The following is a 24,394-nucleotide window of genomic DNA, read 5'->3' on the forward strand; positions in this document are numbered from 1 at the left end:
ACTTGCCTTCACGCATCCACGGTATTCCAGAAGGATCTACAAGAAAATTTGAGCAACTTGAACCAAATATTTGGAGAAAACGGTTCTGTGTGATGCTATCAAAGATGATAGATCAATTGCTGTCGACTGCTGCTCAATTTAACAAGATTATCTGACATAAACTTGCCTCCACGCATCCACGGTATTCCAGAAGGATCTACAAGAAAATTTGAGCAACTTGAACCAAATATTTGGAGAAAACGGTTCTGTGTGATGCTATCAAAGATGATAGATCAATTGCTGTCGACTGCTGCTCAATTTAACAAGATTATCTGACATAAACTTGCCTTCACGCATCCACAGTATTCCAGAAGGATCTACAAGAAAATTTGAGCAACTTGAACCAAATATTTGGAGAAAACGGTTCTGTGTGATGCTATCAAAGATGATAGATCAATTGCTGTCGACTGCTGCTCAATTTAACAAGATTATCTGACATAAACTTGCCTTCACGCATCCACAGTATTCCAGAAGGATCTACAAGAAAATTTGAGCAACTTGAACCAAATATTTGGAGAAAACGGTTCTGTGTGATGCTATCAAAGATGATAGATCAATTGCTGTCGACTGCTGCTCAATTTAACAAGATTATCTGACATAAACTTGCCTTCACGCATCCACAGTATTCCAGAAGGATCTACAAGAAAATTTGAGCAACTTGAACCAAATATTTGGAGAAAACGGTTCTGTGTGATGCTATCAAAGATGATAGATCAATTGCTGTCGACTGCTGCTCAATTTAACAAGATTATCTGACATAAACTTGCCTCCACGCATCCACGGTATCCCGAAAGAACTACAAGAAAATTTGAGCAACTTGAACCAAATATTTGGAGAAAACGGTTCTGTGTGATGCTATCAAAGATGATAGATCAATTGCTGTCGACTGCTGCTCAATTTAACAAGATTATCTGACATAAACTTGCCTTCACGCATCCACAGTATTCCAGAAGGATCTACAAGAAAATTTGAGCAACTTGAACCAAATATTTGGAGAAAACGGTTCTGTGTGATGCTATCAAAGATGATAGATCAATTGCTGTCGACTGCTGCTCAATTTAACAAGATTATCTGACATAAACTTGCCTTCACGCATCCACAGTATTCCAGAAGGATCTACAAGAAAATTTGAGCAACTTGAACCAAATATTTGGAGAAAACGGTTCTGTGTGATGCTATTAAAGATGATAGATCAATTGTTGTCGACTGCTGCTCAATTAAGCTAGATTATCTGACATAAACTTGCCTTCACGCATCCACAGTATTCCAGAAGGATCTACAAGAAAATTTGAGCAACTTGAACCAAATATTTGGAGAAAAAGGTTCTGTGTGATGCTATCAAAGATGATAGATCAATTGCTGTCGACTGCTGCTCAATTTAACAAGATTATCTGACATAAACTTGCCTTCACGCATCCACAGTATTCCAGAAGGATCTACAAGAAAATTTGAGCAACTTGAACCAAATATTTGGAGAAAACGGTTCTGTGTGATGCTATTAAAGATGATAGATCAATTGTTGTCGACTGCTGCTCAATTAAGCTAGATTATCTGACATAAACTTGCCTTCACGCATCCACAGTATTCCAGAAGGATCTACAAGAAAATTTGAGCAACTTGAACCAAATATTTGGAGATAAAGGTTCTGTGTGATGCTATCAAAGATGATAGATCAATTGCTGTCGACTGCTGCTCAATTTGACAAGATTATCTGACATAAACTTGCCTCCACGCATCCACGGTATTCCAGAAGGATCTACAAGAAAATTTGAGCAACTTGAACCAAATATTTGGAGAAAACGGTTCTGTGTGATGCTATTAAAGATGATAGATCAATTGTTGTCGACTGCTGCTCAATTAAGCTAGATTATCTGACATAAACTTGCCTTCACGCATCCACAGTATTCCAGAAGGATCTACAAGAAAATTTGAGCAACTTGAACCAAATATTTGGAGAAAAAGGTTCTGTGTGATGCTATCAAAGATGATAGATCAATTGCTGTCGACTGCTGCTCAATTTGACAAGATTATCTGACATAAACTTGCCTCCACGCATCCACGGTATTCCAGAAGGATCTACAAGAAAATTTGAGCAACTTGAACCAAATATTTGGAGAAAACAGTTCTGTGTGATGCTATCAAAGATGATAGATCAATTGCTGTCGACTGCTGCTCAATTTAACAAGATTATCTGACATAAACTTGCCTTCACGCATCCACAGTATTCCAGAAGGATCTACAAGAAAATTTGAGCAACTTGAACCAAATATTTGGAGAAAACGGTTCTGTGTGATGCTATCAAAGATGATAGATCAATTGCTGTCGACTGCTGCTCAATTTAACAAGATTATCTGACATAAACTTGCCTCCACGCATCCACGGTATTCCAGAAGGATCTACAAGAAAATTTGAGCAACTTGAACCAAATATTTGGAGAAAACGGTTCTGTGTGATGCTATCAAAGATGATAGATCAATTGCTGTCGACTGCTGCTCAATTTAACAAGATTATCTGACATAAACTTGCCTTCACGCATCCACAGTATTCCAGAAGGATCTACAAGAAAATTTGAGCAACTTGAACCAAATATTTGGAGAAAACGGTTCTGTGTGATGCTATCAAAGATGATAGATCAATTGCTGTCGACTGCTGCTCAATTTAACAAGATTATCTGACATAAACTTGCCTCCACGCATCCACGGTATTCCAGAAGGATCTACAAGAAAATTTGAGCAACTTGAACCAAATATTTGGAGAAAACGGTTCTGTGTGATGCTATCAAAGATGATAGATCAATTGCTGTCGACTGCTGCTCAATTTAACAAGATTATCTGACATAAACTAGCCTCCACGCATCCACGGTATTCCAGAAGGATCTACAAGAAAATTTGAGCAACTTGAACCAAATATTTGGAGAAAAAGGTTCTGTGTGATGCTATTAAAGATGATAGATCAATTGTTGTCGACTGCTGCTCAATTAAGCTAGATTATCTGACATAAACTTGCCTTCACGCATCCACAGTATTCCAGAAGGATCTACAAGAAAATTTGAGCAACTTGAACCAAATATTTGGAGAAAAAGGTTCTGTGTGATGCTATCAAAGATGATAGATCAATTGCTGTCGACTGCTGCTCAATTTGACAAGATTATCTGACATAAACTTGCCTCCACGCATCCACGGTATTCCAGAAGGATCTACAAGAAAATTTGAGCAACTTGAACCAAATATTTGGAGAAAACAGTTCTGTGTGATGCTATTAAAGATGATAGATCAATTGCTGTCGCCTGCTGCTCAACTAAGTTAGATTTTCTGATCCATAGAGTTCAGACAACCATATTTGGAATAGAGAAACACAAAAAACATCAAATGCCGGATGTATTCTTCTTATATTTGAAATTTGACTGGTCATTCTACTCCAAAAAAATACCTTGAACATAATAAAGCTCATAACTACAAAGTATCATAATCAACGGATGGTTATCATCAACTTTAATGCAGCTATAGCAAATATTTGAAGCTCAATTAAACTGAGCTAACTACTTTTAGTTTCCCCATTATTGCAACCGCAATAATGCTGTATAGTGACCAAAAATGAATTTAAACCACGAGATGGAATTTAATAAAGTTTCAACAAATGCGTGTGCACGCTATGAATATAATTTTCCTCGTGTACGTTCGTGATTTAATCGAAATATTCAAGCAACGAAATTACTAACAACCATACCAATACTAGATTGAGGTTTCCGAAATAAAAGTTAAATATAGCCGATCCAGAAATTGATAAAACTGGCCGTTTAGACTTGAGCGCACCATAAGTTTTATAATGCCCTTATTAGTGGGTTTCCACCAGGTCCAGGTACCACAGATTTTTCCATCGATATTTGTGAATAAATTCAAGTAGGACTTTCCCATTCAATTTCACAAACGGTCTTGGAAATTGCCAACAACTCGGAGATTATTTTAGAAGACAATAATTTTGATGGAAATTTTTGTTTCAAACATCTGAAGAATGACGAAAAATAAGAAAACTTTTTTGACTTTAAGACATTCGGAGCATTCGATATGAATCAAATTCCATGGCGCAAACTTCGCTAAGTGGAGGATGAAGCAACAAAAATATCATTTGAAACCGATGACATAGATGAAGATTTTAAGAAAGTGAATTGTACCAAAAAATGACGTCCAAGAGAAGTTATATCAAACAATGATCAGCTGCCTATTTCCAATGCAAAGTTTCAAAGTTTAAAGACTTCCAAAAGATGTATAATGATCTATGTAGTAAAAGAAATCCGTTTACCGGAGTTTATACCTTCATAAGTTTACTCCTAATTAGCTGAGTGTTGCAGTTAATTTCGCTGTTTTAATTTCATCAACGAGTTTAATTCTTAAGCTCGGAGAAATTGGTTGAAATCTTTCAATGGCAAAATTTTTGCACATTGATGGTTTTAGCATGGAACTTATTGTTTATGGTACTAAACGTTTTATCATAAAACACTTAGCCTACTATAGAACCAAACAAAAGAGAAAGAAAGAAAATTTACGATGTTTTAAACTTTTTTTCAGTTGAGGAAAGACATGATAGTCTGACGGAACCAAATCTGGTGAATACAAACTCTAAATCACGAATTTTTTGCTTTGCAGCATGAGGTTTGTATGCAGGGGCGTTGTCCTGCCCTGTTGGATACTTTTCCGCATCTTTTATTTTTAATTTTTCCCGTTGTGATGTCGAATAGTTATCTCCAGTTATTATTGTACCCTTATTCAAAAAATCAATCATGATTACTCCATGGTAATCCAAAAAACTGAAGCAAGAACCTTTCCAGCAGATTTTTGGACACGAAACTTCTCAGGTGTTGGGGAACCAGAGTGTCGCCATTCCATCGATTGTTGCTTTGGTTCTGGATCGTAGAAATGTACCAAAGTCTCATCCATAGTAACAATTCGGTTTAAGAAGTCTACATCGTTGTCAAATCGAGTACAGATGGTCATTATTCAAACATTTGGGGATCCATTTTGCAGCAATTTTTCTCATGTCCATATTGACGTGAACTATATGATGAAAGCGTTCGTATGAAATATTCAGTCCTTCAGATATCCATTTTAGTCCAATTGGACGGTCTGATAAAATCATGTCATGAATTGCATCGATATTTTCGGGGACTGACATAGAAACTGGCTTTCCAGATCGGTCATCATCTTCAATGGAAAATTTACCTCTTTTGAAGCTTGTAGCCAAATTTTTTCACAATCCCATACGAAGGACATTGATTACCAAGGGTACTAAGTAAATCTGCTTGCCTCTTAACCCTTTTAAATACAACAGGTACTTGATTAAGGCTGGATACTTCAATTATTCGATTTTCACAATATCGCAGGACATATTTTTACTTTTAATTTATTGCTGCGTAACACTGGTTCACTTTTTTGACGTCAAACTTTACACTTACACTTCTAATAATTTATTGTTCGTTGCTGGAACTGGTCTAGGCTAACTAGAAATTTCCTAAACAAAATCCAGTTTTATAGCATTCGCTTGAGAGCTTACATTTTCGAAATAAAAATCTGAAATTGGCAAACATTATCTTTGAATACGGATCGACGTTCACGCGCTATTAAAATTACCTGATAACAAATTTCCGTTCAAAGAGGAAATCAGCTTTTATTTCTAAAACTTTCTATATGGATTTAAAATTCACAATACGGCTTCGAAGTTTCAAACTCGAGTTACGAATATCGGAATTTCATCTACTGTATATCGTATTCTATCGAAGAAAAAAAAACAGGAGAGGTTCGAACGAATATGAATTCGTTCGTAATATCATAGATTTCCTATATGCAAATCCAGCAGGTCGCATCTACTACCGGGTGGTAATTAGAGATAAGATTTTAGAAAATTTAAATTCCATCCAATTATAAAGATAAACAAAAAACAGAACCGAGGATAAAGTATGACAGACTTAAGAAGGAAGATACAAGCAAACGAAATACTAACCATGCTTGAATAAATAAGAAAATACGAGAACCAAGGCAGCCGTTGAAATTGGAGAGACAAAAAATAAATTGCTGAAGGAACAGTACGAAGATATGGAAAGTTTACAAGAACAGCACGTTGAGTAGAACCTGCACAAGAAAATATAAAGAAAATAGACTTTCTCTAACCTGGAATATGATTTATCCGGGCTATCGATTACAACTAAAGCTATAAACAGCTTAAGAGGATAAGGAAACAGTTAGACCAGATCTAGTGCCTGTTGATCTGCACAAACTATTAGACAACGAAGGTATCAAGAGGTTTCAAAGGCTTTTAAACTAAATTTACAACTTCTTAACCCTTTTGAAACCTTTTGGAAACAAAAGAGACCTAAGATAAAGAATATTCAGAAACCTAACAATAAATATGGAAGTTTCGGTACTAGTTGCAACCCAAATACAGGTTCAGAACTGCTACTACTGGAAAAGAGATGTAGTTATGTGTTTAATAGAATATGAAAAAGCTTTTGACAAAGTGCGATACCATAAACTCGTTAATTATTGGGACCAAACTGTCAAAGTGTTAGTGGTAGGGATTTGTCTTCTCCCCGCTCACGTTTAACCTTTATTCAAAAGAAAAATAAGTCCTTGAGGGTCAACAATTCAGCATCAAAGTAAATGGAACTTGGATTAACAATATATGGCGATAGCACAGTCCTGATAGCAGCCAATATGAATGACCTCGAAGGCTTTTGGGTTTGGTTGGAATACTCAGACTTATTGGAATCAATATCAGCAAAAAAAGACAAAATTCTTGGTAATAGAAAAAGCAAGAGGCTTACTGTAATTTTGACCTCAACCTCAGAAGATTCACAAAATGCTACATACGGTCCGTGGATGCATTTAAGATGTGGATCTACCGAAGAATTTTGGGAGTTCCATGGACAGCATAATATCAAAAATTGGAGAGGGATCAGAGCTACAAGAGAATTAATTATTGACAGAAGAAGATCTGAGTTCCAGTTGAAGCTTCATCGCTAACAAATAGCAGGGAAGAAATAATATTTTTGAAGGATTCCAGAACATTGCATGTGCATCTAGAAGAATAATTCACCGTCCATCATCTTACATAATGAAATATGCGAAAAATAGAGAGCCTAGGTGAAGAAAAACCACCAATAGCAGATTTTTCAATACTTGTATATAATATTTAGTACCGTGCAGCTCTGCAGGTCGATTTAACTCCCTCTATCAATGGTGACTATTGCATAAAGGGGGATGTTCTGATATAAATTGATGACTCTGTGAACTTTATTTGCACCAGAAAATCAGCAGGGAAGTAATATGGATACTTTTTGAAAATTCTAGAACATTGTAGAACGTTCTGTGCATCTAAAAGCATCTAGAAGAATAGTTCACGGTTACTCCATAATAAAAAGAGACATCCACCATCTTACATAGTGAAATATGCTAAAAATAGAGAACCTAGGTGAAGAAAAACCACCTCTAGCAGATTTTTCAATACTTGTATATAATATTTGGTACCGTGCAGCTCTGCAGGTCGATTTAACTCCCTCTATCAATGGTGACTATTGCATAAAGGGGGATGTTCTGATATAAATTGATGACTCTGTGAACTTTATTTGCACCAGAAAATCAGCAGGGAAGTAATATGGATACTTTTTGAAAATTCTAGAACATTGTAGAACGTTCTGTGCATCTAAAAGCATCTAGAAGAATAGTTCACGGTTACTCCATAATAAAAAGAGACATCCACCATCTTACATAGTGAAATATGCTAAAAATAGAGAACCTAGGTGAAGAAAAACCACCTCTAGCAGATTTTTCAATACTTGTATATAATATTTGGTACCGTGCAGATCTGCAGGTCAATTTAACTTCCTCTATGGTGACTATTGCATAAAGGGGGATGTTCTGATATAAATTGATGACTCTGTGAACTTTTTTTCCGCCAGAAAATCAGCAGGGAAGTATTTTGAATATTCTAGAACATTGTAGAACGTTCTGTGCATCTAAAAGCATCTAGAAGAATAGTTCACGGTTACTCCATAATAAAAAGAGACATCCACCATCTTACATAGTGAAATATGCTAAAAATAGAGAACCTAGGTGAAGAAAAACCACCTCTAGCAGATTTTTCAATACTTGTATATAATATTTGGTACCGTGCAGATCTGCAGGTCAATTTAACTTCCTCTATGGTGACTATTGCATAAAGGGGGATGTTCTGATATAAATTGATGACTCTGTGAACTTTTTTTCCGCCAGAAAATCAGCAGGGAAGTATTTTGAATATTCTAGAACATTGTAGAACGTTCTGTGCATCTAAAAGCATCTAGAAGAATAGTTCACGGTTACTCCATAATAAAAAGAGACATCCACCATCTTACATAGTGAAATATGCTAAAAATAGAGAACCTAGATGAAGAAAAACCACCTCTAGCAGATTTTTCAATACTTGTATATAATATTTGGTACCGTGCAGCTCTGCAGATCGATTTAACTCCCTCTATGGTGACTATTGCATAAAGGGGGATGTTCTGATATAAATGGATGACCCTGTGAACTTTATTTCCACCAGAAAGTCAGCAGGGAAGTAATATGGATACTTTTTGAAAATTCTAGAACATTGTAGAACGTTCTGTGCATCTAAAAGCATCTAGAAGAATAGTTCACGGTTACTCCATAATAGGAAGAGACATCCACCATCTTACATAGTGAAATATGCTAAAAATAGAGAACCTAGATGAAGAAAAACCACCTCTAGCAGATTTTTCAATACTTGTATATAATATTTGGTACCGTGCAGATCTGCAGGTCAATTTAACTTCCTCTATGGTGACTATTGCATAAAGGGGGATGTTCTGATATAAATTGATGACTCTGTGAACTTTTTTTCCACCAGAAAATCAGCAGGGAAATAATATGGATACTTTTTGAAAATTCTAGAACATTGTAGAACGTTCTGTGCGTCTAAAAGCATCTAGAAGAATAGTTCACGGTTACTCCATAATAGGAAGAGACATCCACCATCTTACATAGTGAAATATGCTAAAAATAGAGAACCTAGATGAAGAAAAACCACCTCTAGCAGATTTTTCAATACTTGTATATAATATTTGGTACCGTGCAGATCTGCAGGTCAATTTAACTTCCTCTATGGTGACTATTGCATAAAGGGGGATGTTCTGATATAAATTGATGACTCTGTGAACTTTTTTTCCACCAGAAAATCAGCAGGGAAATAATATGGATACTTTTTGAAAATTCTAGAACATTGTAGAACGTTCTGTGCGTCTAAAAGCATCTAGAAGAATAGTTCACGGTTACTCCATAATAGGAAGAGACATCCACCATCTTACATAGTGAAATATGCTAAAAATAGAGAACCTAGATGAAGAAAAACCACCTCTAGCAGATTTTTCAATACTTGTATATAATATTTGGTACCGTGCAGATCTGCAGGTCAATTTAACTTCCTCTATGGTGACTATTGCATAAAGGGGGATGTTCTGATATAAATTGATGACTCTGTGAACTTTTTTTCCACCAGAAAATCAGCAGGGAAATAATATGGATACTTTTTGAAAATTCTAGAACATTGTAGAACGTTCTGTGCGTCTAAAAGCATCTAGAAGAATAGTTCACGGTTACTCCATAATAAAAAGAGACATCCACCATCTTACATAGTGAAATATGCTAAAAATAGAGAACGTAGGTGAAGAAAAACCACCTCTAGCAGATTTTTCAATACTTGTATATAAGATTTGGTACCGTGCAGCTCTGCAGGTCGATTTAACTCCCTCTATGGTGACTATTGCATAAAGGGGGATGTTCTGATATAAATGGATGACCCTGTGAACTTTATTTGCACCAGAAAATCAGCAGGGAAGTAATATGGATACTTTTTGAAAATTCTAGAACATTGTAGAACGTTCTGTGCATCTAAAAGCATCTAGAAGAATAGTTCACGGTTACTCCATAATAAAAAGAGACATCCACCATCTTACATAGTGAAATATGCTAAAAATAGAGAACCTAGATGAAGAAAAACCACCTCTAGCAGATTTTTCAATACTTGTATATAATATTTGGTACCGTGCAGCTCTGCAGATCGATTTAACTCCCTCTATGGTGACTATTGCATAAAGGGGGATGTTCTGATATAAATGGATGACCCTGTGAACTTTATTTCCACCAGAAAGTCAGCAGGGAAGTAATATGGATACTTTTTGAAAATTCTAGAACATTGTAGAACGTTCTGTGCATCTAAAAGCATCTAGAAGAATAGTTCACGGTTACTCCATAATAGGAAGAGACATCCACCATCTTACATAGTGAAATATGTGAAAAATAGAGAACCTAGATGAAGAAAAACCACCTCTAGCAGATTTTTCAATACTTGTATATAATATTTGGTACCGTGCAGCTCTGCAGGTCGATTTAACTCCCTCTATGGTGACTATTGCATAAAGGGGGATGTTCTGATATAAATGGATGACTCTGTGAACTTTATTTGCACCAGAAAATCAGCAGGGAAGTATTTTGAATATTCTAGAACATTGTAGAACGTTCTGCGTCTAATTGAAGTTAACTTTTCTCTCCGGAAGCAACTAGAACAGTAGTTTAACCCAATAACAGATGGAGCTATCCACATAATTTCCATTACATTGACTTATGTCAGACTTTATTAATATCAAAAATTGAAAAGAATAAAAAAATAATATGTAAACGATAGTTTACTAGATATTTTACGATAAAATATACAGTCGATATCTTATATAAATCGAATCTACATGTTCGAAAATCCGTCAAGTTTTGCCTTTTTGACTTTCTCTTCTTTCATCCGAACTTAACCACGATACTCGATCTGAAAGTAAACGGAATTAGAATTAATATACCTGAGTAGCACTAGTAGTACCTTATCAGCGTTAATTGTGTCCATTAATTTAGTTCCGAAACTATTGAACGGATTCGGCAACACCGTTTTGGAACGATGCGATTGAACTTCTAATAAAAATAAAAATTTAGATTTTAATGCAAAGATATAAATTTTGGAAATACAAAATATCTTTTATAAACAAATATTTTTATTTGTTTATGCCCTAAAACATTCTAAATGTTGTCCCAAATTGAATATTTTATCATTTGAAATTTAGTTAAAGCCGGTATGTTTTCAATATAATTATTATACAGGGTGTCCCTCGACGTCCCTCTGTATATATGGGAAAATACTTATAGTAAAATCATGAAAATTTTTAGGTTCAAGTTTTTGGATACGACGTAAAATTTTAGTATACTTTTGACTGAAAACTTTTTTTGAAAAATGCATATTCTTTGAGTTGTTAATTTTTTTGTAAAAATTGCAGACCCTTATAAATTATTTTTTTACAAGAATACCCTTAAAGTTATGAAAATGGTTTCTGTACTGATGCTTTTAGAAAGGTTAGATATATTCAAATCAATGTTGAAAAATTTTTCATTTTATACAGGGTGTATATAAAAAGTGTTCAAAGTTTAACTTCATAAATAACAAATTTCTTTATTTTTTTAAATAGAACCACCCGGTTTTTTCTATTTTAATGCATTCAAGGATAAAAAATAAGTTCATGTATACTTTTCTATACTGTTATCCAGATATTGAATGTTTTTTGTAAATTTTCAGAGATGCATGTATTAATTATTATTGTATTGTTTTAATTTTTCATTTATACTTTTAGTATAAATGATACTTTCGAAACTCGTTAAAATAGCTCGACATTATCAGAATATTTTCCACCCCTGAATGCATAAAAATAGAAAAAACCGGGTGGTTCTATTTAAAAATAATAAATAAATTTGATATTTATAAAGTTAAACTTTGAACATTTTCTGTACACACCCTGTATAAAATGAAAAATTTTTCAACATAGATTCAAATACGTCTAACTTTTCTAAAAGCAACAGAACAGAAAAAAATTTTCATATTTTTAAGGGTATCTTCGTAAAAAAATAATTTATAAGGGTATGTAAGGGTTAAATTTTTTTTCAAAAAAATTAATAACTCAAAAAGTATGCATTTTTCGAAAAAAGTTTTTAGACAAAAGTATACTAAAATTTTACGTAGATTTCAAAAATTTACTAATATACAGAGGGTTCCACTTGAAATAACAGAGTTTGGAAATATTTTAGTTAAAAAAATCGTATCAGAAAACCCAAACGTATAAATGTTCATAATTTTACTATAAGTATATGTTAATTTTAGAAAAAGTGGATTCTTTCACTATATTCTATACCTGTCCAATCAAATATTCCATCTTCCGCGTATCCTTTCCTAATATAAAGATCACTGAAGAGTTTCCTAAGGTAATCATAATCCGGAGTTTCTGTAAAATCCAACTTTCGTACGTATCTCATGTACGTAGCCCATTCTTCGGGCTGTCCTTCACAAAGACTCTCAATCGTAGTAGCCCTTTTAGTTTCCCCTATTTTTTGATATCGTTCCTAAAATATTTCGCTTTCTATAAAGTAAATACTCAATCAAAATAATCATTTATTCGTTACAAAAATATTTCGAAAATATAGACGTGATCTAAAAAATTGTTTGCCTAACGAAGAAAATTATTTTTTCATTCCCATCGTTATATACAGGGCGTTTGTCAATTTGTACGACAAAATTCAGGAGGTGTCATGTTAGTCAGTAGATTTTAGTACATAAAACCACAAACCTAACCTAACATAACCTAACCTAACATAACCTAACCTAACATAACCTAACCTAACCTAAACAAAGTTTAACTTGTTCAGGAGCTCTCAGAAGATGGTTCCGAACATACGTTTGGAATTTTGGGAAATCTTCATGGGGCATTGTGATGAAAAACCATATTTCCTTAATAGGACTTAGGAAAATGTCACTGGATTAAGGCAAATCACATCCCAAAGAATTGCTTTGGAAATGCGACGTTTTATTCTTCTTTTTCATGTAAAAAAATAGTTTTTTTTTTGTAAGGTACATCTTTTGTGAAGCAGGGCTAAACAGGATAATTTATTTATAAAAAAAAACAACATCCCAAACAACAAAACCATACCGTATTATACAGGACAATTACCTTTAAAGTGTCTGCTTTGAGGCCTTGCCAGGGTAGCGAACCCCTCAAAAAATACATAAACATATGTCCCAATGCCTCTAAATCATCCCTCCGGGACTGTTCTCGACCCAGATGGGTGTTTATACTCATGTAGCGGGCTGTACCAGTCAAAGATTTATGTTCTCTGCAACACGGAATTTGAATTATTCGTTAACGGACTTACTGAAATAGAAATTAAACAGCAAGACAGAGACCGCTGCTTATTCCGAACGAGAGTTTGATGTATTTGACTGGATAACAAGACAAATCGAGTCGAGGAACGAATCGATATACATTTGTACAAAGAAAAACTAAATTTTGCTTTATAAACCATTGGATCCGATGTTGAATTGACTCAAAGAAAGGTACTTTACTTTTCTTCAGTTTGGTTATTGTTTCAATGATGATTTTGTAATTATTTTTAATGTAACTCGAATTTTGGCTTTTTGATTCTTTTTCTATCTGATTAAAGCAAAGTAAAGCAGTTTCAAGTCGCAGTTGCTCAAGTTCTTTAAGGGCAAATCGACCTTGAAGGTGTCTTCTTCGGTTTTTTTTTGTAGAATTAATGTTATCAGTAAATTTTACTAACGCTGCCTCATTTGGTACTTTTTTATTAGACCTATAATAAAATTACATGTATGGTGATTAGTAGGAATCAAATTGTTATTTTATACATTAATTTGGAAGCGAGATTTGTGAAAAATACTTATCACTAAACTCTAAACTCTAAACAGATTCGCCATTTAAGGAAATGTCGAATTTACAACATTTTTTTCGAGTTTAAATACTCAAACTTTCCAACAGAGATATTTTCGAAAGAACTATTAGTCTGAATGACCTTTTTGCGAAGATTTTGGATGAACAAAACAGGTTACAACCTGCTTAAGAAAGAAATTAACAAAAGCAATTTATGGAATTAACGAATTTTAAGAAAGTTACAACTACTGATTGATATCTCGAATTTGTTAAGTATAAATCATCAATTTGTATAACTACTTATTAAAACTAGGGAAGAAAATGTAGAGGAAACTTAAAATTTGGTAGTTGAGCTGAAGAAACGCCATCTCTGGAAGTTTTTACAATAATTTCTGTATCATCCATTTCTGCAAACCGATTTATCAACGTCGTTTTGATGCAACAACATTTTTTCGAGCTTAAATACTCAAACTTTCCAACAGAGATATTTTCGAAAGAACTATTAGTCTGAATGACCTTTTTGCGAAGATTTTGGATGAACAAAACAGGTTACAACCTGCTTAAGAATGAAATTAAGAAAAGCAGATAATGGAACTAACGAATTTTAAGAAAGTTACAACTACTGATTGATATCTCGAATTTGTTGCGTATAAATCATCAATTTGTATAACTACTTATTAAAACTAGGGAAGAAAATGTAGAGGAAACTTAAAATTTGGTAGTTGAGCTGGAAAAACGCCATCTCTGGAAGTTTTTACAATAATTTCTGTATCATCCAGTTCTGCAAACCGATTTATCAACGTCGTTTTGATGCAACAACATTTTTTCGAGCTTAAATACTCAAACTTTCCAACAGAGATATTTTCGAAAGAACTATTAGTCTGAATGACCGTTTTGCGAAGATTTTGGATGAACAAAACAGGTTACAACCTGCTTAAGAAAGAAATTAACAAAAGCAGATAATGGAACTAACGAATTTCAAGAAAGTTACAACTACTGATTGATATCTCGAATTTGTTAAGTATATATCATCAATTTGTATAAATACTTATAGAAAATAGGGAAAAAAATGTAGAAGAAACTTAAAATTTGGTAGTTGAGCTGACGAAACGCCATCTGTAGTAGTTTTTACAATAATTTCTGTATCATACAGTTCTGCAAACCGATTTATCATCTTCGTTTTGATGCAACAACACTTTTTTCGAGTTTAAATACTCAAAATTTCCAACTGAGATATTTTCGAAAGAACTATTAGTCTGAATGACCGTTTTGCGAAGATTTTGGATGAACAAAACAGGTTACAACCTGCTTAAGAATGAAATTAAGAAAAGCAGATAATGGAACTAACGAATTTTAAGAAAGTTCCAGCTACTGATTGATATCTCGAATTTGTTGCGTATAAATCATCAATTTGTATAAATACTTATTAAAACTAGGGAAGAAAATGTAGAGGAAACTTAAAATTTGGTAGTTGAGCTGGAGAAACGCCATCTGTGGTAGTTTTTACAATAATTTCTGTATCATCCAGTTCTGCAAACCGATTTATCATCTTCGTTTTGATGCAACAACATTTTTTTCGAGTTTAAATACTCAAACTTTCCAACAGAGATATTTTCGAAAGAACTATTAGTCTGAATGACCGTTTTGCGAAGATTTTGGATGAACAAAACAGGTTACAACCTGCTTAAGAATGAAATTAACAAAAGCAATTTATGGAATTAACGAATTTTAAGAAAGTTACAACTACTGATTGATATCTCGAATTTGTTGCTTATAAATCATCAATTTGTATAACTACTTATTAAAACTAGGGAAGAAAATGTAGAGGAAACTTAAAATTTGGTAGTTGAGCTGAAGAAACGCCATCTCTGGAAGTTTTTACAATAATTTCTGTATCATACAGTTCTGCAAACCGATTTATCATCTTCGTTTTGATGCAACAACAATTTTTTCGAGTTTAAATACTCAAAATTTCCAACAGAGATATTCTCGAAATAATCATCACTCTGAATGACCTTTTTTCTTCGCCAAATACGGCCATTTTCGCTTCATTCCCTTGTCTTTGCCTTCGTTGAAGCTGGTTCTACTTTTTCAGTCTATTATTTCGATCCAAATTTCATTCATGGTGATGCAACAGTCCAAAAATTCGATTCTATTTCTGTGAAACATTACCAAACATCTTCATGACAATATTTTCGTTCCGTTATGATCAAACTCGGCACCCATCTTGCGCGCAGCATCCTCCTGTCCAAATTTTCAGTTAAAGATCATCCAGTACCGCTTTGAGGATTTTCAGGAATCGTCACCTCGTTTGGTCGACCACTGCAGTCTTCATCCAGAGTAAAATCTAGTTCGGCTGGTTGGTTGGTTGGTCATGTTTACAAATTCACTGAAAACATTCAGTATGGAAGGCTACCAAACAAATATTAGACAACGTGGCGTCTTCAAACTCGAAACATATGTTGTATAGATTGTCTACTTTCTAATACGGTGGTATTTTACAAGAAACTACCGCCATCTCTAGGTCAGACCAAGTTTTTTGCAGGTTTTGCACAACTGTATCAAAACCAAACCTTATGGAACAACATTAATAAAGCTAGAACTATATTTTGGTTTGGTTTGTCATCAATTTCTTTCATAAAACTAATTTAACAACATATCGAAAGATATAACGAGCCGGAAACAACTTACTTATAAGGTATGTGTTTCCCCGTATCAGGATCTATGTATTCCTTAGCCAAACCGAAATCTATGATATGTATAATTTTATCTTTTTTATTTCTTGTTCTACCGATTAGAAAATTCTCGGGTTTTATATCGCGGAATATCAATCTTTTACTGTGAACGTATTCTAGTCTAGTTATCAATTGGTCTGCTATCATCAGAACTGTTTTGAGTTTAAATCGTCTACTGCATATCGAGAACAAATCTTCCAAACTCGGTCCAAGCAATTCCATTACCAACGCGTTGTACCTACCACCGCAAGTACCTAAATGGAATACTTTAGCGACACCTGTGGATATAAAAAAACAATTTAATAATCGAAGATAACAATGAGATTAACAAAACTACCGAAGAAACCGATAAACACAATAAATTGTCAATTTCTCTTCAGCGAGCATCTTTTAAAACATGAGAAAAGAAAAAAGTTATTGCCAAGCCCTTTTTCTTGATCAAATATCAGTTTTTTTCATTGTCAAATGGTTTTACTCCGATTCCATTCTTCAAAATCTTCTTTAACGCTTCGTAATAGTCGGTGTTGATGGGTTTTTTTTCTTTTAAATATAATAGATTGTGCCATCCCATAAAACTGATACCATAAGCGTATTTCCATGGTTTGTAATCGGTTCATTACGTACAAACCACTCGTCCGACCATCGACTGTACACTGGTTAGAGCTACGTCACGATTGAACATCCTCAAACACTGTTTTGAGCTCGCGCGGCCCCACCAGGAACACTGTTATCCGAAATCATTTTATTTTTCATGTTTTCGTCGGTGAATTCTCAGCGATTGATTCTCAGAAATAAAATTCCTTTTTATACAAATCTGTGTGTCAGCCAACGAATTTCTAGTCCAATATTCTGGCCAGATCTTTAGAACGATTTATTGGGGAAACTAATTTTATTTGAATATCTACCCACGGCGTCCTAAACGATTTGAAATGCTATGTACGGTATTTAACTGTAACTTATCTTTCAAAACACTCTTATAAAACGAAAGACACGTTTTTTCATCAAAAGTTTGCTGTCCAATTACGTAGCGCGGTCCAGGAGTTCTTAACTTAACATACAAAAAGTCATTGTTCAACATAATCATTTCCACTCACTTTTCGAAGCCAGAGTTATATGGTGGATGTTCAATTTCTAGTGCACATCCAGGATTTTACGATGGGTCCCAGTATGTACAACTCTGGCGCTAACTTGGAAGTCATTATTGGTCCAGACTTGGTGGGACTTTGGGATGGCCCAGACTTGGTTGCCTAGATAAACCCAAGACTAGTCTGCAACCCCGGGCCAGGCTAGTTACTTATAAAAATAGATTTTTAATATATTGTTGATATAATTATAGTTTTATGACAAATATGGCCGCCACGAGTGCGCTTACAGGACCATATCCTTTTCATGAAATTTTCCGTAACCAAATTGCAAAGCGGCTGCCCTATGTCCTCGATAGCCTCACGATTTCCATCTTCGAGGTCTTGAATCGATGCTGGACTGCTGGCGTAGACCTTATCTTTCACGTTGCGCGAAAGGAAAAAGTCGCAAGGTGTTAAATCACAAGAACTCGGTGGCCAATTTTGATTACGTCTTCCCACCACTTTTTCCCATAAAAGATCGATGGTTTCGTTGCTTGTGTGGCACGTAGCGTCGTCTTGTTGAAAGTGAACGTTGTCCAAATCAATACCATCCAATTCCGACCATAAAAAATCATTAATCGTCTCTCGATAGCGCAATCCATTCACCGTAACTGTTGCTCCAGCCTCATTTTCGAAAAAGTAATGTCCAATGATACCGCCAGACCATAAAACGCACCAAACAGTCACGCGTTGAGGATGGAGAGGATTTTCAACAATAACTCTTGGGTTTTCCCAGCCCCAGATTCGATAATTTTGTTTATTGACGTAACAACCAAGGTGGAAATGGGCCTCATCAGTTAAGATGATTTCAAGGACCCAATCAGCAAAGACACGACGTTGTTGATGATCGGCCGGCTCGAGTTCTTGTGTTAACTGAACTTTATAGGCCTCAAGACCCAAGTCTTTAGTTTGTGGAATGGCTAATTCCAAAGAACGACGAGGAACGGACAAACCTGGGTTTTCTTCAACACTTTGGGCTACAGCAGCAATATTCTCAGTTGTTCTTGAGCGACGCGCACGGATTTTATTCTTCACATCACTAACTTGTCCCAACAGCTCAAATTTTTCCACCAATTTGTGTATTGCGGTCCGAGAAGGCGCTTCACGTCGACCCAAAAATGTTTTAGTTTTACGAACCGTCTCCGCGAAATTTTCACAATTTTTATAGTGAATTTTAATAATTTCAATGCTTTGCTGAACGCATTTTCATTAATGGCGTAGTTTCTACTTGTCAAATGTCAAAAAATGACAGCTTCAAAAGTGACATTTACCGAAATAGCGGGCTGTTCAAAATAACACCTCTTATTGGAAAACCCTTTACATAAAAATATTAGTTGAATAATTATGATACTGTTTTTTATTGTCTTTTATGCATACAAAAATTATTACCTGGCTGTCTATAGAATAACCGAGGTCTGGTTACCCAGAGCTCAGCCAGGCTTGGGCCATTTTTGGTTTGCCAAGGCCGGGTTTCCAAGCTAAACCCCGTCGTTCAAATCTGGGGGCACCTATATGGGATGTCATGAAGCCAGCTGATTTGATTTTCGATAATTTTTTGACGCAACTTCTTCAATAAGTCAGATACCTCTGCTTTTTTGCCTCCTTTCCGATGCTACTCTCTTTTAGACATCGGATCATAGTAAAAACCATAGTTTCATCACGTGTTACAACGAATAACACTTTTTTGGTTCTTGCGGTACAGCTCCAAGGCTCGCTTACAACATTTTAGTAAACGCTGCTTGTGCACTGCTCTGGTATGTACAATTCTGGCGCTAACTTGGAACTCATTATTGGTCCAGACTTAATGGGACTCTGGGATGACCAGACAGTATTACCTGGCTGACTATAGAATTGGCGAGGTCTGGTTATCCAAAGTTCAGCCAGGTTTGGGCCATTTTTGGTTTGCCAGTGGCGTGTTTCCGAGCTAAACCCCGTCGTTCAAATCTGGGGGCACCTATATGGGATGTCATGAAGCCGGTTGATTTTGTTTTAACACTTTTTTGGTCCTTGCGGTAAAGCTCCAAGGCCCGCTTACAACATTTTAGCAAACGCTGCACTGCACTGCACCTCGCAGTAATTTACTTGTTTCGGAAATGCCAGTAAGTGCTGCAATATCTTTTGGTTTCAGTCGCTGGTCACTTAGAACGATTATTGCGCGATTCTTCATCAAGTAAACAGTCTCTATCCTGTTTTCGATTTGCGTGGTTTTAATCCTTCTAAAGTCGAGCTCTACTATAATAAAAATGGATCGGATGATGAGTAATACGTACCCTCATGTTCTCCCAACATCTGATAAAACCTGTATTCTAAATGTAATTGCGGCGCTTTGGATTTGAGAGGTTCCAATTTGATGGCGACGTGTTCGTTATTATACAAATTCTTTCCCAATCTGAGTTCCCCGAAATTGCCGCTGCCTATTTTTTTGCCGACCCTGAAATTTGGGCCAACCATTAACACACCTGAAGTTGATGAATGTCTTGATTGCATTGTTTCAGGAGACAAGAAACAAGGGTCTAAAATTGAGAAAGTAGTTACCATATATACTGGAGGGTTGCTTTAAGAGTCTTTGGAAGAACGGGATAAGGAGCCACGCACGGTATTTTCATCATCTTTTCTTAAAAAGTTTTTGTTCATACCTTGAACTTTACGGATTTGGTATTTCGATGAGTTTTCTGTCTTGTTTGCAAACTTCAATTTCAAAAAATTCATTTTAATTCACCATCTATATTAAATTCTAGGACTGGTCTGTAAAAAGTGATGATTATTAAACGTTTTTAGGATGACCAATCGATTTTATTCACCCTATGGACTGTCCTTTGGGAATCTTCTCGCTTAAAAAATCAAAACAACTGCTGCATAATTTCTTGTACTGGGCTAATCATCTCATAAACCAAAAATTTTGACAATGAGATTGTTTGTCATTGTCATATAATTCTATTTTGATCTTAAACCATCACACTGACATTGTAGTAAACGCCAATACAAATTATACAGGGTGTTTTATTAATTTTCTTCATAATAAATCTTATATATTAAAAAAATTGATGATTTCCTTTCCGAGTCCGTTCAGGCGTTCTACTCAACCGATTTGCTTATTTTTTTTTTAATGAAAGGTATTGATGCACAGATCAGCCATCAACCATCGGATTTCATCTAATTTCCACCATTCTCAAGTTACACTCAAATGCGATTTCCCCCTGTACATTACTTATGGGAATTTTTCCAATACACACGTTCCATCCTCAGTATCTCAGGTTCTATTCAAGATAGAGACTTTGTTTTAGTTTAAAAACACTCGCTAAAACACTTTCTTTCTTTTGAGTTTTTGAACACTTAAATCGGTTGAGTAGGAGATGAGCTAGGCGCGGACATTCAATGTGGAGCTATGGATTTTTGTAGGTTTTTGGCAATTTTTCTACATTCAAAGATCTATATCTCAGGTTATAATATAGCTACAGAGTTCGTTTTTATTTAAAAACACTCGCTAAAACACTTTCTTTCTTTTGAGTTTTTGAACACTTAAATCGGTTGAGTTGGAGATGAGCTAGGCGCGGACATTCAATGTGGAGTTATGGATTTTTGTAGGTTTTTGGCAATTTTTCTACCTTCAAAGATCTATATCTCAGGTTCTAATATAGCTACATAGTTCGTTTTGGTTTAAAAACACTCGCTGGAACACCTTCTTTCTTTTGAGTTTTTGAACACTTAAATCGGTTGAGTTGGAGATGAGCTAGGCGCGGACATTCAATGTGGAGTTATGGATTTTTGTAGGTTTTTGGCAATTTTTCTACCTTCAAAGATCTATATCTCAGGTTCTAATATAGCTACATAGTTCGTTTTGGTTTAAAAACACTCGCTAAAACACTTTCTTTTTTTGAGTTTTTGAATACTTAAATCGGTCGAGATGGAGAGGAGCTAGGCGCGGACATTCAATGTGGAGTTATGGATTTTTGTAGGTTTTTGGCAATTTTTCTACCTTCAAAGATCTATATCTCAGGTTCTAATATAGCTACATAGTTCGTTTTGGTTTAAAAACACTCGCTGGAACACCTTCTTTCTTTTGAGTTTTTGAACACTTAAATCGGTTGAGTTGGAGATGAGCTAGGCGCGGACATTCAATGTGGAGTTATGGATTTTTGTAGGTTTTTGGCAATTTTTCTACCTTCAAAGATCTATATCTCAGGTTCTAATATAGCTACATAGTTCGTTTTGGTTTAAAAACACTCGCTGGAACACCTTCTTTCTTTTGAGTTTTTGAACACTTAAATCGGTTGAGTTGGAGATGAGCTAGGCGCGGACATTCAATGTGGAGTTATGGATTTTTGTAGGTTTTTGGCAATTTTTCTACCTTCAAAGATCTATATCTCAGGTTCTAATATAGCTACAGAGTTCGTTTTGGTTTAAAAACACTCGCTAAAACACTTTCTTTTTTTGAGTTTTTGAACACTTAAATCGGTTGAATTGGAGAGGAGGTAGACGCGGACATTCAATGTGGAGTTATGGATTTTTGTAGGTTTTTGGCAATTTTCCTACATTCAAAGATCTATATCTCAGGTTCTAATATAGCTACAGAGTTCGTTTTGGTTTAAAAACACTCTCTGGAACACCTTCTTTCTTTTGAGTTTTTGAACACTTAAATCGGTTGAGTTGGAGATGAGCTAGGCGCGGACATTCAATGTGGAGTTATGGATTTTTGTAGGTTTTTGGCAATTTTTCTACCTTCAAAGATCTATATCTCAGGTTCTAATATAGCTACAGAGTTCGTTTTGGTTTAAAAACACTCGCTAAAACACTTTCTTTTTTTGAGTTTTTGAATACTTAAATCGGTCGAGATGGAGAGGAGCTAGGCGCGGACATTCAATGTGGAGTTATGGATTTTTGTAGGTTTTTGGCAATTTTTCTACATTCAAAGATCTACATCTCAGGTTCTAATATAGCTACATAGTTCGTTTTGGTTTAAAAACACTCGCTGGAACACCTTCTTTCTTTTGAGTTTTTGAACACTTAAATCGGTTGAGTTGGAGATGAGCTAGGCGCGGACATTCAATGTGGAGTTATGGATTTTTGTAGGTTTTTGGCAATTTTTCTACATTCAAAGATCTATATCTCAGGTTCTAATATAGCTACAGAGTTCGTTTTGGTTTAAAAACACTCGCTAAAACACTTTCTTTTTTTGAGTTTTTGAATACTTAAATCGGTCGAGATGGAGAGGAGCTAGGCGCGGACATTCAATGTGGAGTTATGAATTTTTGTAGGTTTTTGGCAATTTTTCTACCTTCAAAGATCTATATCTCAGGTTCTAATATAGCTACATAGTTCGTTTTGGTTTAAAAACACTCGCTAAAACACTTTCTTTTTTTGAGTTTTTGAACACTTAAATCGGTTGAGTTGGAGATGAGCTAGGCGCGGACATTCAATGTGGAGTTATGGATTTTTGTAGGTTTTTGGCAATTTTTCTACCTTCAAAGATCTATATCTCAGGTTCTAATATAGCTACAGAGTTCGTTTTGGTTTAAAAACACTCGCTAAAACACTTTCTTTTTTTGAGTTTTTGAATACTTAAATCGGTCGAGATGGAGAGGAGCTAGGCGCGGACATTCAATGTGGAGTTATGGATTTTTGTAGGTTTTTGGCAATTTTTCTACCTTCAAAGATCTATATCTCAGGTTCTAATATAGCTACATAGTTCGTTTTGGTTTAAAAACACTCGCTGGAATACCTTCTTTCTTTTGAGTTTTTGAACACTTAAATCGGTTGAGTTGGAGATGAGCTAGGCGCGGACATTCAATGTGGAGTTATGGATTTTTGTAGGTTTTTGGCAATTTTCCTACATTCAAAGATCTATATCTCAGGTTCTAATATAGCTACAGAGTTCGTTTTTGTTTAAAAACACTCGCTAAAACACTTTCTTTCTTTTGAGTTTTTGAACACTTAAATCGGTTGAGTTGGAGATGAGCTAGGCGCGGACATTCAATGTGGAGTTATGGATTTTTGTAGGTTTTTGGCAATTTTTCTACCTTCAAAGATCTATATCTCAGGTTCTAATATAGCTACAGAGTTCGTTTTTGTTTAAAAACACTCGCTAAAACACTTTCTTTCTTTTGAGTTTTTGAACACTTAAATCGGTTGAGTTGGAGATGAGCTAGGCGCGGACATTCAATGTGGAGTTATGGATTTTTGTAGGTTTTTGGCAATTTTCCTACATTCAAAGATCTATATCTCAGGTTCTAATATAGCTACAGAGTTCGTTTTTGTTTAAAAACACTCGCTAAAACACTTTCTTTCTTTTGAGTTTTTGAACACTTAAATCGGTTGAGTTGGAGATGAGCTAGGCGCGGACATTCAATGTGGAGTTATGGATTTTTGTAGGTTTTTGGCAATTTTTCTACCTTCAAAGATCTATATCTCAGGTTCTAATATAGCTACAGAGTTCGTTTTGGTTTAAAAACACTCGCTGGAACACCTTCTTTCTTTTGAGTTTTTGAACACTTAAATCGGTCGAGTTGGAGATGAGCTAGGCGCGGACATTCAATGTGGAGTTATGGATTTTTGTAGGTTTTTGTCAATTTTTTTACATTTAAAGATCTATATATCGGGTTCTAATATAGCTACAGAGTTCGTTCTTTTCTATTATAATGATTTCTGATACTTATTTAATGGATTCGATGCGAGCGAAGCCGCGGGTAAAAGCTAGTACAATT

At 35.1% G+C, this 24,394-nt stretch overlaps 2 protein-coding genes across 4 annotated transcripts in view; one reads left to right on the forward strand and one right to left on the reverse strand.

The window, feature by feature from the left end:
- Positions 1 to 24,394, forward strand: part of LOC130450092 (cysteine-rich motor neuron 1 protein) — a 153,112-nt gene that overhangs the window by 91,776 nt on the left and 36,942 nt on the right. The gene's annotated exons all lie outside the window — the stretch shown is intronic.
- LOC130450123 (casein kinase I-like) lies at positions 10,844 to 20,180 on the reverse strand. The gene is made up of 5 exons (XM_056788326.1): positions 19,964 to 20,180; positions 16,526 to 16,847; positions 13,121 to 13,283; positions 12,308 to 12,515; positions 10,844 to 10,902 (listed from the first exon to the last, which is right to left on the reverse strand). Exons 1-5 carry the CDS (start codon positions 20,178 to 20,180, stop codon positions 10,844 to 10,846), a joined length of 969 nt encoding a protein of 322 aa, XP_056644304.1.

Source organism: Diorhabda sublineata, chromosome 11 (genome assembly GCF_026230105.1).
Source record: "Diorhabda sublineata isolate icDioSubl1.1 chromosome 11, icDioSubl1.1, whole genome shotgun sequence".
NCBI classification, from domain to species: Eukaryota; Metazoa; Arthropoda; class Insecta; order Coleoptera; family Chrysomelidae; genus Diorhabda; species Diorhabda sublineata.